Source organism: Anguilla rostrata, chromosome 1 (assembly GCF_018555375.3).
Source record: "Anguilla rostrata isolate EN2019 chromosome 1, ASM1855537v3, whole genome shotgun sequence".
Taxonomy (NCBI): Eukaryota; Metazoa; Chordata; class Actinopteri; order Anguilliformes; family Anguillidae; genus Anguilla; species Anguilla rostrata.
The window spans coordinates 84,891,587-84,907,048 of record NC_057933.1 but is presented as its reverse complement, the minus strand read 5'-3'; the positions used below and the strand labels follow the sequence as shown (position 1 = coordinate 84,907,048).

At 49.2% G+C, this 15,462-nt stretch overlaps 1 protein-coding gene across 1 annotated transcript in view; it reads right to left on the bottom strand.

The window, feature by feature from the left end:
• Window positions 1-4,372: 4,372 nt before the first annotated feature.
• Window positions 4,373-15,462, bottom strand: part of LOC135238461 (collagen alpha-1(XVI) chain-like) — a 57,363-nt gene continuing 46,273 nt past the window's right edge. The window contains exons 46-63 of the mRNA XM_064306374.1: window positions 15,192-15,245; window positions 14,620-14,655; window positions 14,124-14,186; window positions 13,895-13,966; window positions 13,304-13,357; window positions 12,884-12,928; window positions 12,421-12,465; window positions 11,670-11,723; window positions 10,901-10,954; window positions 9,996-10,046; window positions 9,637-9,735; window positions 7,361-7,396; window positions 7,128-7,172; window positions 6,462-6,668; window positions 6,207-6,270; window positions 5,868-6,035; window positions 4,686-4,763; window positions 4,373-4,582 (exon numbers count right to left, since the gene is read on the bottom strand). Of these exons, the coding sequence (XP_064162444.1) occupies window positions 4,392-4,582; window positions 4,686-4,763; window positions 5,868-6,035; window positions 6,207-6,270; window positions 6,462-6,668; window positions 7,128-7,172; window positions 7,361-7,396; window positions 9,637-9,735; window positions 9,996-10,046; window positions 10,901-10,954; window positions 11,670-11,723; window positions 12,421-12,465; window positions 12,884-12,928; window positions 13,304-13,357; window positions 13,895-13,966; window positions 14,124-14,186; window positions 14,620-14,655; window positions 15,192-15,245 (1,416 nt within the window). The 3' untranslated portion in view covers window positions 4,373-4,391. The remainder of the gene's footprint in view (window positions 4,583-4,685; window positions 4,764-5,867; window positions 6,036-6,206; window positions 6,271-6,461; window positions 6,669-7,127; window positions 7,173-7,360; window positions 7,397-9,636; window positions 9,736-9,995; window positions 10,047-10,900; window positions 10,955-11,669; window positions 11,724-12,420; window positions 12,466-12,883; window positions 12,929-13,303; window positions 13,358-13,894; window positions 13,967-14,123; window positions 14,187-14,619; window positions 14,656-15,191; window positions 15,246-15,462) is intronic.

The following is a 15,462-nucleotide window of genomic DNA, read 5'->3' as shown; positions in this document are numbered from 1 at the left end:
GAGAACTGCTGAAGGTGAAGAAAAGAGAAGTTGACAACTGTTTGTCATTATCTAAATTATACTGAAAAATAGCAAAATGCATTGTTGTCATATGTCCAAAAAAGTGAAACAATTTAGGTAATCCGATTCAAAGACTACTGCACGCTGACCAAAATCATTCTTCAACCCTAACACTTACCATTTTCCTGACCCCGTTTCTCACATTAAACTAAAATATTTGAACCTTTTTATCTGTGGAAGAAAAATAATTTATTTTATTAATTCAGTCAAATTATAGAATATGTGCCATACTTTAGCAAAGTGAAAAATGTTCTGTTATCGCAACAGCGAAGAAATTCACCGTAGTGGGCATAGTTTAATCTCCTTTCCCACCATAGTGAAGTTATACTGCCCCCCTGTGGCTCCCCAGAAGACTACAGCTCAGGAGATTCTTACCTAAGGTCATTGAGCAGGAGCCAGCATGGATTTTACACACAATTTAACTCTCATTGATCATTAACTTGCCAGCTGTTCAGACAGGTGCTGTACGCCAGCAGACCCTGAATCTTTCATGTACCGATGCTAACTTTAACCCAAATTATATATGTTCCCTGTTGAATACGCTTCACGAGCACAAACAGCAGCAAAATATGATTCTATGGGCCTCGTCTGAGGAAAGAACAGACAGATAGAGAGCAGATAGATGGACAGACAGAGAGAGAGCAGATAGATGGACAGACAGAGAGAGCAGATAGATGGACAGACAGATAGAGAGCAGATAGATGGACAGACAGATAGAGAGCAGATAGATGGACAGACAGAGACAATGAGGATATTCCCACAATGCACTGGAACGCTGGCTAGGACACCCACATCAGGCACCCTTTCCACGTTCCCAGAGCGCTCTCCGCTCAGGTGTACCGTCAGGTGTGTTTGCAGTGGCGTTCCAACGGAAAGTTGGTGAGTTTACTGTTAACATGGGGGGAGGGGGGTTCACAAACTGGGTCCTGTCACCCCCCCACTTCACAGATTTCACCCACCATTTACATTACATTTATTTATCAGATGCTTTTACCCAAAGCGACGTACAAAAGTGCATATCATGGTCTTTGGAACAACTGCAAAACACAGGTCCAATAAGGTACAATACTCATTTCATACAGCTATTTATAGCCAAGAACACAGTTCAGTTCTCGCAGTGAACATTATTCTGACCAAACTTCTGCCACGTTATTTAACGTCCTACCTGGCAAATTAATGATGAAACAATGCAACCCCCTCTCTAACGGCATCGTTTGCCATGTAGAACATTAAATGAGAGCATTAATCAATCGGACTGACTCATAAAAGCGCTGGGATGTGGATATGAAGGTTATTAATGCATAATGGGGCCTTAAAAGGGTGAATCATCACATCATTTGCATTTGTGATGTTGTTTAAGAATGCCGTTAGCCAGACCCGGCCCTAGCACGTGTATTAACCAGGTGAATGCACCTGTGTTCTTTCACTGCGCATGCTGCTCTGGACAACAGTGCCTGCTAAATTAATGTCATCTAATTACAGGCAGTAAAAGAGTTTCATTTAAGAACAATGAACAGCTTGTTTACAATTTAGGGGTTTCAAATGTGGCTGGAGCAAAAAATCAACATGAACAGGAGACCCACAGGACCAAATGTGAGAACCACTGCTCTGATCTGTGTGGGCGACCAGGAAGGCGGGTGGTATATTTCACTGAAATATCTAAATGAATAGAGTTTCATTACAGTTAGCATTAAAAACAGAGCTTCCTAAATTCCTGATTCACGAGCAGCACAGAGAGAAGAGCAGCAGTTGTGTGAGAGTCGTCTCTTGGACGCATCCGAAGCGTGTTCCTGGTGTCTGCTGGGTGGTGCTGGACAGAGACCAGCGTTGCCATGGAAAACGGAGCTCGGTGACTAGAGTTGCCATGGTAACCAGGGCATTAACCACGCGCAGTCGGAACGGAGATGAGCCACAGTGCTGCCGGGGAGGCGTCAGACCTCCCAACCCCGCAGCCAGGTATCCCACAATCCATTACCTCCCACTCCCCACCCACTCACACAACGAGATGCACCACTTCACATCAACCATCGCCACGGCTCCATATGTTTTTATTACGACCAGTTTCCATGAACACAAAACAAAACAAAAATCTTTTGCAGGCTTTGAGGTGATGTAGCGATGGCCAAACACACAAACAGTACAGTGCAGTAAATACTGTGTGAGTAGGTGTACAAAACTATTAACGCTGACTGGAAGCCCCGTCCTGTTATTCCACATACGGACATACAGGCATTACAATTCTTACACTGTTTCTTATATGGACTAAATGAAAAATACACAAAAAAACGTTTCTGGGAAAGATATCCCTGGATTAAGTGTGCAAACGCAGATATTTTTAGTGGGATATGGACCACGGTCAAAGGATCTAATAATACCAGTCTGCAGAAAGCACAGCGCTTCATCACACCAGCACACGCACATCTGATCCAGAAACGCCTTCCAGGAAATATGACGTCTGCATTTCGCACTTTGGATTTCAATCAAAAAATATATATTGAAAACACAAGAGTAGCTACCGGCGACATAAAACATGATTTACAGTCAGAACAAAGGCCGGTTATGAAAACAGACAGGTTCCCAGCTACTCTTTCAAACGTAAAACCATTAAAATTTACAAGCATACAAAAATATATTCTGAACAGGTACATTTTCTGAATAAATCAAGGATGACTGTCATGATAATGGATAATGCCGCTGCTGTTGATTTTAAAGAAAACTTTACACATAAATATGTACAGTGGCACAAAGCTCAGAAAGTACTCTCCAGGCCCAGTTCTGTTGATAAATATTTACCACCAGGCAAAATAACCGCACCCCCCTCCCCCATGCCCCCCCCCCCCCACCAGGCTAATAGACAGAGAAAGCTTCTTCAGTTTTCTTTTTCGGCCAATGAAAGTGCTCTGTGATTCAGGGATCGATATCTGCTTTGTAACACTGTGAAGTCCATGCGACCTGCACTAATTACCCTCATGCTATCCACACAACCCCAGTCCTGCATTAGGAACATTTTAGCAAGAATAATAATCCAAGTACAGTGGATGTGCTTAATTCCGAGATAGTCCTGTTCATTCTCACACTTTAAAAACTGAAGGGCCATCCTGCACACCTCCTTAACTGAGCACACTCCCCAGAACAGCAGTTTCTCAGTCCAGCAGCCTGCCTAATTAACACTGTAATAAACACAGCCGCTGCTCGCGTTCTGATCAGCCGCCTCGTTTGCCGAAGTCAAGCGCTGGGAAAACTCCGTTACCCGTCCCGCCGTCGGCCTGGAGAGTTCCCTCCACACTGGGGGGGGGGGGGGGGTTCTGCTCATTAATCAGCAGCTGGGCTTGTTTGTGGGGTAAACCTGTCACAGGAGACCCAGCTCTGTCTGGTCCAAAGAGCCAGACTCTCTGCTGCACTGGACCCGGGAATGTGCAGCACTTCAGCTTATTAATACAGCACTGGGCTCGCCCCAGGCTCCGGTGGAGTTTCTGTTTATTAATGCATATTTATATTTAAATCTGGCCCCACAGACACAAAACTTCATATTACTTATGGATTATGCCATAGGGTTAATGTTACTAAATCTCCCAAAAACCTTCAGTCAGATCTACTCTTCCTCCCCCTGTTTCTCTTTCCCTCCCTCCCTCCCTCCCTCCCCTCTCTGCCTCTCTCCCTCCCTCTCTTCCTCCCTCCCTCCATCCCTTCCTCCCTCTCCCCCCTCTCTCTTTCTCTCCCATTCCCCATATCCCTCTCTCTCTCCCTGCCCCTCTCCCTCTCTTCCCCTCCTTCCCTCCATCCCTTCCTCCCTCTCCCCCCTCTCTCTTTCTCTCCCATTCACCATATCCCTCTCTCTCTCCCTGCCCCTCTCCCTTCCCCCTCTCTCTCTCTTCCCCTCCTTCCCTCCATCCCTTCCTCCCTCTCCCCCTCTCTTTCTCTCCCATTCCCCATATCCCTCTCTCTCTCCCTCCCCTCTCCCTCCCTCCCTTCCACCCTCTCTCACTCCCACCTTCCACCCTCTCCCCCACCCTCCCTCTCCCCCTCCCTCCCTCCCTCCCTCCCTTCCACCCTCTCCCCCTCCGCCTCTCTCTCCCTCCCCCTCCTCCTCTCTCTCCCTCCCCCTCTCCCCCTCTCTCTTTCTCTCCCATTCCCCATATCCCTCTCTCTCCCTCCCCCTCTCCCTCCCTCCCTTCCACCCTCTCTCACTCCCATCTTCCACCCTCTCCCCCACCCTCCCTCTCCCCCTCCCCCTCCCCCTCCCTTCCACCTCTCCCCCCTCCGCCTCTCTCTCCCTCCCCCTCTCCCCCTCCTCCTCTCTCTCCCCCCCCCTCTCCCCCTCTCCTCTGTACTCATCCCCTCCACAGAGGGCCCTTAGGGATGAACTGAACGGGCCGTATGTTTCGGCAGCCGGAGGGGTCACACCGGCCTCGTTCCCCGGCCTGTCCGGGGGGGCCCGGGGGCCCTGGGGGGCCCGCCACTCCCTGCAGTCCCACCGGTCCTGGGGGGCCTACTGTCCCATAGCCTGGGGGCCCGGGAACACCTGGTGTGAAGGGACAGAGAGAGAAGAATGATCCATCACACCATCCTGAGCAGGAAACAGAGACGGTGCTCTTCCTCTGAACGTTTGGCACCTGGGCTCTCACCTGGAGCTCCAGACCTGCCCCTGCGCCCCACCTCTGCGTCCCCCACCGGCCCCTTCTGCCCTTTCACTCCCACCGCACCTGCAGGAAGACACGCCCACACAGGAAGTGAGACATCACAGACTCCACACACAGGAAGTGCTGATGTTACAAACACACACAGGAAGTGCTGATGTTACAGGCTCACACACAGGAAGTGCTGATGTTACAGACTCACACACAGGAAGTGCTAAAGTTACAGACTCCACACACAGGAAGTGCTGATGTTACAGACTCCACACACAGGAAGTGCTGATGTTACAGACTCCACACACAGGAAGTGCTGGTGTTACAGACTCACACACAGGAAGTGCTGATGTTACAGACTCACAGACAGGAATTGCTGGTGTTACAGACTCACACACAGGAAGTGCTGATGTTACAGACTCCACATACAGGAAGTGCTGATGTTACAGACTCCACACACAGGAATTGCTGATGTTACAGACTCACACACAGGAAGTGCTGGTGTTACAGACTCCACACACAGGAAGTGCTGGTGTTACAGGCTCACACACAGGAAGTGCTGATGTTACAGACTCACACACAGGAAGTGCTGGTGTTACAGGCTCACACACAGGAAGTGCTGGTGTTACAGGCTCACATACAGGAAGTTCTGATGTTACGGACTCACACACAGGAAGTGCTGATGTTACAGGCTCACACACAGGAAGTGCTGATGTTACAGGCTCACACACAGGAAGTGCTGGTGTTACAGACTCACACACAGGAAGTGCTGATGTTACAGACTCACACACAGGAAGTGCTGGTGTTACAGGCTCACACACAGGAAATGCTGGTGTTACAGGCTCACATACAGGAAGTTCTGATGTTACGGACTCACACACAGGAAGTGCTGATGTTACAGGCTCACACACAGGAAGTGCTGATGTTACAGGCTCACACACAGGAAGTGCTGATGTTACAGACTCCACACACAGGAAGTGCTGGTGTTACAGACTCCACACACAGGAAGTGCTGATGTTACAGACTCAAACACAGGAAGTGCTGATGTTACAGGCTCACACACAGGAAGTGCTGGTGTTACAGGCTCACACATAGGAATTGCTGATGTTACAGACTCACACACAGGAAGTGCTGGTGTTACAGGCTCACACACAGGAAGTGCTGGTGTTACAGGCTCACCTGGAGGTCCCCCGGGCCCGTGCTGGCCAGGTTGTCCAGGTAGGCCGGGCTGGCCGGCACAGCCCTGTTCCCCAGGTACTCCGTCCTGCCCAGGGGGCCCCGGAGGGCCACGGGGGGAGACCACGCCCGGCGGCGCCTGTCTGTGGGACAGGTAGGAGACCAGCCGCTCTGCAGGAACACAGAGAGGGTCACATGACTGAAACAGGAACACTGAGAGGGTCACATGATCGAAACAGGAACACTGAGAGGGTCACATGATTGAAACAGAAACACAGAGAGGGTCATATGATCAAAACAGGAACACAGAGAGGGTCACATGACAGTGCAGTGTGCACTCACCATCAAAGATCCTATTGACCTGCTGGCGAATTAAGCTCTCAATTTCATCATAGTTCACTGGAGCCTACAGAAGCAATGAGAGACAGTAAGAAAGATAAGGGAAAGATGGAGAAAGAGAGAGATAGGGCAGAGAAAAAGAGACGAGAGAAATAGAGAGAGCATGGGGGGAGAGAGAGATTTAATAAAGCGGTTAACACTGGAACACAGGAAGCTGAGCTGTGAGATATGATCTTGTGGAAGTATAGTGAGTCTCACCTGTATCCCAGGTAACCCTGGTGTTCCGGGGGTGCCGGTGGACCCTGGGGGGCCGGGGTCCCCCTCCTCTCCAGGCTCCCCGTGGGGGCCCATGAGACCCCTCAGACCCCCACCAGAGGACTTCCACGAGGAGTACCCCCCGCTGGGCGGGCCGGGGTCACCTGGCTCCCCTGGGGTACCCCTCGGCCCTACAGGCCCCGCCTCCCCCTGAGAGAGAGACACACACATGTAGCACTGCGCTCTGACCAGCAGGGGGCGCACACATACACATACACAAAAACACACACATGCAGCACTGTGCTCTGACCAGCAGGGGGCACACACACACATACACAAAAACACGCACATGCAGCACTGCACTCTGACCAGCAGGGGGCGCACACACACATACACAAAAACACACACATGCAGCACTGTGCTCTGCCCAGCAGGGGGCGCACACACACATACACAAAAACACGCACATGCAGCACTGCACTCTGACCAGCAGGGGGCACACACACACACACATGCAGCACTTCGCTTTGACCAGCAGGGGGTGCGCACACACACATACACACACACATGCAGCACTGCGCTCTGACCAGCAGGGGGCCCAGACACACACAGTACACATTTAAATAACGACAGAGAAACCAGGCTGTGTCGCTGAGACCAAACTCCCACCTTCTGACCAGGGGGTCCCCTCATTCCTGGGTGTCCTGGAGACCCCTAAAAACAGAGAGAAAGAGGGGGGGAGAGAGAGAGTAAGAGAGGAGAAAGAGAGGATCTAATTGCAGTTTCTAGAGCATTCCTGTGGCCAGTGATAAAACAATGTGCAGCCAGACATTTGGGAAGAATTTAAATGTCACAGGTCAGCTCACAAGTCAGAGGTCAGAGGTCAGAAAAACAAAACTCACGTCTTTGCCTGGAGAACCATCTTTGCCCGGCTCCCCCTGTTGGACAGATCAGGAACAGTGATAAAAGGAGCTGTACTGATCATCCTGTGTACAGTGAGCGTATACAGAGATCCCAGAAACATACACCTGAATCAACAGAAACACACTATCAGAGCTCAGTGTGTCTCTATCAGAGCTCAGTGTGTCAGAGCTCAGTGTGTCTATCAGAGCTCAGTGTGTCTCTATCACAGCTCAGTGTGTCTCTATTAGAGCTCAGTGTGTCTCTATCAGAGCTCAGTGTGTCTCTATCACAGCTCAGTGTGTCTCTATTAGAGCTCAGTGTGTCTCTATCAGAGCTCAGTGTGTCTCTACCAGAGCTCAGTGTGTCTCTATTAGAGCTCAGTGTGTCTCTATCAGAGCTCAGTGTGTTTCTATCAGAGCTCAGTGTGTCTCCATCAGAGCTCAGTGTCTCCATCAGAGCTCAGTGTGTCTCTATTAGAGCTCAGTGTGTCTCTATCAGAGCTCAGTGTGTCTATCAGAGCTCAGTGTGTCTCCATCAGAGCTCAGTGTGTCTCTATTAGAGCTCAGTGTGTCTCTATCAGAGCTCAGTGTGTATATCAGAGCTCAGTGTGTCTCCATCAGAGCTCAGTGTGTCTCTATCACAGCTCAGTGTGTCTATCAGAGCTCAGTGTGTCTATCAGAGCTCAGTGTGTCTCCATCAGAGCTCAGTGTGTCTCCATCAGAGCTCAGTGTGTCTCTATTAGAGCTCAGTGTGTCTCTATCAGAGCTCAGTGTGTCTATCAGAGCTCAGTGTGTCTCCATCAGAGCTCAGTGTGTCTCTATTAGAGCTCAGTGTGTCTCTATCAGAGCTCAGTGTGTATATCAGAGCTCAGTGTGTCTCTATCAGAGCTCAGTGTGTCTCTATCAGAGCTCAGTGTGTCTATCAGAGCTCAGTGTGTCTCTATCAGAGCTCAGTGTGTCTATCAGAGCTCAGTGTGTCTCTATAAGAGCTCAGTGTGTCTATCACAGCTCAGTGTGTCTCTATCAGAGCTCAGTGTGTCTATCAGAGCTCAGTGTGTCTCTATCAGAGCTCAGTGTCTCTATCACAGCTCAGTGTGTCTCTATTAGAGCTCAGTGTGTCTATCACAGCTCAGTGTGTCTCTATTAGAGCTCAGTGTGTCAGAGCTCAGTGTGTCTCTGTCAGAGCTCAGTGTGTCTCTATTAGAGCTCAGTGTGTCTCCATCAGAGCTCAGTGTGTCTCCATCAGAGCTCAGTGTGTCTCTATTAGAGCTCAGTGTCTCTATTAGAGCTCAGTGTCTCTATTAGAGCTCAGTGTGTCTCTATTAGAGCTCAGTGTGTCTCCATCAGAGCTCAGTGTGTCTCTATCAGAGCTCAGTGTGTCTCTATCAGAGCTCAGTGTGTCTATCAGAGCTCAGTGTGTCTCTATCAGAGCTCAGTGTGTCTATCAGAGCTCAGTGTGCCTCTATAAGAGCTCAGTGTGTCTATCACAGCTCAGTGTGTCTCTATCAGAGCTCAGTGTGTCTATCAGAGCTCAGTGTGTCTCTATCAGAGCTCAGTGTCTCTATCACAGCTCAGTGTGTCTCTATTAGAGCTCAGTGTGTCTATCACAGCTCAGTGTGTCTCTATTAGAGCTCAGTGTGTCAGAGCTCAGTGTGTCTCTGTCAGAGCTCAGTGTGTCTCTATTAGAGCTCAGTGTGTCTCCATCAGAGCTCAGTGTGTCTCCATCAGAGCTCAGTGTGTCTCTATTAGAGCTCAGTGTCTCTATTAGAGCTCAGTGTCTCTATTAGAGCTCAGTGTGTCTCTATTAGAGCTCAGTGTGTCTCCATCAGAGCTCAGTGTGTCTTCATCAGAGCTCAGTGTGTCTCTATTAGAGCTCAGTGTGTCTCTATCAGAGCTCAGTGTGTATATCAGAGCTCAGTGTGTCAGAGCTCAGTGTGTCTCTATTAGAGCTCAGTGTGTATATCAGAGCTCAGTGTGTCAGAGCTCAGTGTGTCTCTATCAGAGCTCAGTGTGTATATCAGAGCTCAGTGTGTCAGAGCTCAGTGTGTCTCTATCAGAGCTCAGTGTGTCTATTAGAGCTCAGTGTGTGACTGTGAAAGGAGACTTGATATATTCATAACATAATTACTGGTTTCACACTGCACACCTATTAGACACCCACTTTATACTCAGTGTATACTGTACTTACAGCACACTCACTGCATGCTACCTGTGTGACTGAGTAACTCTTAAGACACCTGGCTGTGCGGATTTGCACTAGCTGCGCTGAGACTCACTGCTGAACCGGGACGTCCCGTAGGCCCAGGAGGGCCTGCCAGTCCTGGTACTCCTCTTTCCCCTGCTGCCCCTCTGTCCCCCTCTTCTCCCTGAACGTCCTGCAAACAGACACACACACACCCAGACTCAGAGAGGCCCAAAACCCCCCTACTGCAGCTGGAGATGTTTGCGTGTGTGTGCATGTGTAGAGGGTGTGTGTGTGAGTGTGTGTGTGTGTGTGTGTGTATTTGTGTTTGTGTGTGTGTAGAGAATATGTGTGAGTGTGTGTGTGTGTGTGTGTGTGTGTGTGTGTTAAGTGTGTGTGTGTGTGTGCGTGTGTGTGTGTGTGAGTGTGAGTGTGTGTGATACTAATTCTTACCGGGCCGTGTGGTCCAGGTGGACCGGGTGGACCAGATGGGCCTTGAGATCCCTACATCACAGAGAAAGAAAAACAACTTTACACACTCACACACACAAATTTCTACACGCACTCCTGATGCTGACACTCACACACACACACTCCTGGTGCTGACACACACACACACACACACACACACACTCCTGGTGCTGACACTCACACACACACGCATACACACACACACACACACACACACACTCCTGGTACTGACACTCACACACACACACACACACACTTACACACACTCCTGGTGCTGACACACACACACACACTCCTGGTGCTGACACACACATACACACACACACTCCTGGTGCTGACACTCACACACACACACACACTCCAGGTGCTGACACACACACACACACACACACTCCTGGTGCTGACACTCACACACACACACACACACACACTCCTGATGCTGACACTCACACACACACACACTCCTGGTGCTGACACACACACACACACACACACACACACTCCTGGTGCTGACACTCACACACACGCATACATACACACACACACACACACACACTCCTGGTGCTGACACTCACACACACACATACACACACTCCTGGTGCTGACACACACACACACACACACACTCCTGGTGCTGACACACACACACACACACACACTCCTGGTGCTGACACACACACACACACACACACACACTCCTGGTGCTGACACACACACACACACACACACACTCCTGGTGCTGACACACACACCACACACACACTCCTGGTGCTGACACACACACACACACACACACTCCTGGTGCTGACACACACACACACACACACACACACACTCCTGGTGCTGACACACTCACACACACACACACTCCTGGTGCTGACACTCACAGGAGTTCCTGGGGGCCCCTGGGATCCCTCTTCACCGGGCATTCCAAGGTCACCCTGCAAGCAGAGGGCCACCAGCCAATCAGAGAGGATATTCCTCTGTTCCCACAGCCAATCGGAAAGCACACTCCACAGTTAGACCAGCTGCTGTGGGCTGCAGTCTTATTTGCGGCTTAATGTTTGCAAGTGTACATGTGATCAGGAGCGATCACTACAGGAATATGGGGCAACACTTGCTCTCACATGCAAAAGCCCCGCCCAGCCTGTGTTTCTCAGAGCTTTGCCTGTTCTCACTGATCTCTAAGCCCCTCCCCTTTTATTCTGGGGCAAAGAATCGCTAATAAACCCGGGGATGCTGCTCCTCGGCTGTGAGGCAGTATAACACTGCTGCAGCTGGTCTGTTGGCGGTTCGCTCAGTTTCCCTCACACAGGAGGGACATGGGCGCAGGGGATCCTGGGATACCTGCCAGCCATGGCCACTCCCCCACCGACTTCTAAAATGTCATTTCTATTATCCATCAGGAAAGGCTGGAAGCCAAACTTCACTTTCAAAATTTCTTCATCTCCAGACTTTCCTCTGCACTCTTCCAATATCAGACCATGTTTTTCATCAGGTCTTATGGCAGCTTACGACTCCACTGAAATGGATCTTGGCAGTGCTTGTTCTGCAGCCTGGATTATCCAGATTCTGTATGGTCCTGCCTTGATGTCATTAGGTATTTTGGAAAAAAAGAGAGAGAGCGAGAGCAAGAGAAAGTGAGAGGATACTGACCTCCATTCCTTGGAGGCCTGGTAATCCATATGGACCTGGAGGACCAACACATCCCTGAGAGAGAAAGAGAGAGAAATGGGCAAGAAAAGATGCTATATTATCATCATAAAAAAATAAACAGGATGAAATGTTTTGAGATGGGGGACATGCTGTGTTTAAGGAGTTATGGTTTATCATGGTGTTGTGTAGAGTAAAAGTTGTGGTTTGTGGTTTGTGTGGTGTTAAGTGAGTTGTGGTTTCGCATGGTGTGGTGTTGAGTAAGAGTTTGTTATGGTGTGGTTTTGAGTAAGAGTTGGGTTTGTTATGATGTGGTGTGTGAGTTGTGGTTTGTTATGGTGTGGTGTTGAGTAAGAGTTGTGGTTTGTTATGGTGTGGTGTTGAGTAAGAGTTGTGGTTTGTTATGGTGTGGTGTTGAGTGAGAGTTGTGATTTGTTAAGGCGTATTGAGTGAGTTGTGGTTTGGCATGGTGTGGTGTTGAGTAAGAGTTGTGGTTTGTTATGGTGTGGTGTTGAGTAAGAGTTGTGGTTTGTTATGGTGTGGTGTTGAGTGAGAGTTGTGATTTGTTAAGGCGTATTGAGTGAGTTGTGGTTTGGCATGGTGTGGTGTTGAGTAAGAGTTGTGGTTTGTTATGGTGTGGTGTTGAGTAAGAGTTGTGGTTTGTTATGGTGTGGTGTTGAGTGAGAGTTGTGGTTTGTTATGGCGTGTTGTGTGAGTTGTGGTTTGGCATGGTATCGTTGGGCTGAGGTGCTACCTTTGGCCCTGGAGGGCCATGAGGCCCTGGAATTCCCATGGTTCCCTGCAGGATTCAGAGATGGTGATTATCACACTGCACTGCCCTCTACAGGACAGCTGCTACATTACAGTTCACCACTACTCTAAAAAATATGCTGAGAATGAGCTTCCATTTACATTTCAACATGTGCTGGAATATGATCTTACATTGTTCAAAACTGAACTTTGAACTATTCTGTTTTATATTGAATTTATCTGAATAATAATCTTCTCGACACGCTTTTTCCTGGTTATGGTTATACACTTTGTTGTACATCGCTCTGGATAATAGCGTCTGCCAAATGCCTGTAATGTAATGTAATAATAATAATAATAATAATAAGTAACAAGTAATATTAAAATAATTTCTTATTAAGAATTCCTGATTATTTTAAATATAAACAGTGCAAATGGGAGCTGGATATAGAGATTGAACAGCGTACTGGGAGGCCGCTAGGTCCAGGAGGGCCAGCAAAACCTGCATCTCCCTGAGAGAGAGAGAGAGAGAGAGAGAGAGAGAGATAATCAGACAGACAGAGAGGAATAGAGTGTGTTCGACATTATGGATATAGGAAGTTGTCTTGGGAAGCTGGTAAATAATAATAGATTTTATTTATATAGCGCTTTTACCCAGAGTTTCTCATGCATGTCAAACGGATACAGACAGGCTGATGGGGTGGAGAAGGGTCATAATCATGTGTATGGTAATGAAGGGGCGTGGCCATGCATGTGGTAATGAAGGGGTGTGTCCATGTGTATGTAATGAAGGGGCGTGGCCATGTGTATGTAATGAAGGGGCGTGGCCATGCATGTGGTAATGAAGGGGCGTGGCCATGCACGTGGTAATGAGGTCGTTCTCTTACCTTGACTCCAGGTGACCCCTCCTTTCCATCCGAGCCAGGAATCCCTGGAGGCCCCTTTATTCACACACACACACATACACACACACACACACACGCACACACATACACGCACACGCACACACACGCACACGCACACACACACAAACACACACACACACACACACACACGTACACACACACACACACACGCATGCACGCACGCACGCACACACGCATGCACGCACATACACACACGCACGCACGCACGCACGCACGCACACACGCACCCGCACATGCACACGCACACACACACACACACACACACACAAACCCAGGAATATCGACTCATAGTCAATGCTCATAAATGCCAGTTTTCCACAGATAGCAAATCTGATTAATCAGTCAGTTTACATGGACACCAAATCTAAATCAGCAACTTCTCCAGATTTAGAGGCCTAAAGTTTACCAGGCTGGTACTTCTTGCCACATGTACAGGAGTCTAAAGTGACACACAGGACGTTTGGATTCTTAAGACTAAAGCATTTCAAACACTCTGACTGCTTCGGCTCCGTGACCCATCTCAGATATTTTCGGGGTTCGCTGCGTTATTACCGGGGGTCCTGGGGTCCCAGGCCGGCCGAGGGTTCCAGGGGGTCCCTCAGAGCCCGCTTCTCCCTGACTGCCCTGTGGGCGAGAATACACGCGACAACACTTACTCACCAGCAGGGGGCGCCACAGAACCAGCCGGACGGTTTTTCTGTGCAAGCGGCTGTTGCCACAGTGATTTAAGCAAAGCGTCTGTGATGCGATGCCCTCACAGTAAAGCACGTTCAGCAGTCACCTTTTCTCCAGGGGGGCCGGGGGGGCCCGGACGGCCTGACGTGCCAGTGAATCCAGGAAGTCCCTGTGAACATGCAAGAGCAGACATTATACACACACACACACACACACACTCTCTCACACACACGCACACACTCTCTCTCACACACACACACACGCACGCACGCACACATAGACACAGACACGCACACTCACACACACAGACAGACAGACACACACACAGACACACACACACACGCAAGCACGCACGCAAGCACGCAAGCATGCACACATGCACACACACAGACACACACACACACAGACACATGCACACTTGTGAACATGCAAACACACACGTGCATACTCAAACACACACACACACACACACAGACACACACACACACACGTGAACATGCAAACACACACACAAGCATACTCAAACACACATACACACTCTTATATATGCATAAAATCCCAGCAAACAGGTTTAGAGAGAAATTTTGAATACATTTTCTTACTTCTAGTCCTGGGAGCCCCAGTGGTCCTTGGGAACCCTGAAAATTTTCGCAGAGTAAAACACACATAGTAAATGTGTACTGTACACACAACTACGTACTATGCACACACACACACACACACACACCCACATACGGTACACACACACGTACACATACACCGCCTTGTGCCTACTGGCCGTGCACAGTTTAGACATTAATAACAATAACCGAATAACAAAGAACATTCACCTAATGACCTGCCCACCTACCTATGCCCACCTACTGACCTACCCACCTACCTATGCCCACCTACTGACCTATCCACCTACCTATGCCCACCTAATGACTTGCCCACCTACCTATGCCCTACCTATGCCCACCTAATGACCTGCCCACCTACCTATGCCCACCTAATGACCTGCCCACCTACCTATGCCCACCTACTGACCTACCCACCTACCTATGCCCACCTAATGACCTGCCCACCTACCTATGCCCACCTACTGACCTACCCACCTCCTATGCCCACCTAATGACCTACCCACCTACCTATGCCCACCTAATGACCTGCCCACCTACCTATGGCCACCTACCTGCTCCCCCTTCTCTCCAGGCAGTCCTGTATCACCCACAGCACCTTTTGGTCCCTGTGATTGGACAAGTTATGTCAGTCAAAACAATAAACACAGCACTTTCAAATGAATCACTTCCAAAGACAGGCAGGATTGCAACAGACTCATGGTGGAATGGAATTTTTTTTTAAATCATAAAAATCCCAAGACATGCAAGAGGGGGTGAGAGATGTGGTGAGTTCCAGTTGCATGTACATTGTGTGTGTATATGCATACTGTGTTTGTGTGTGTG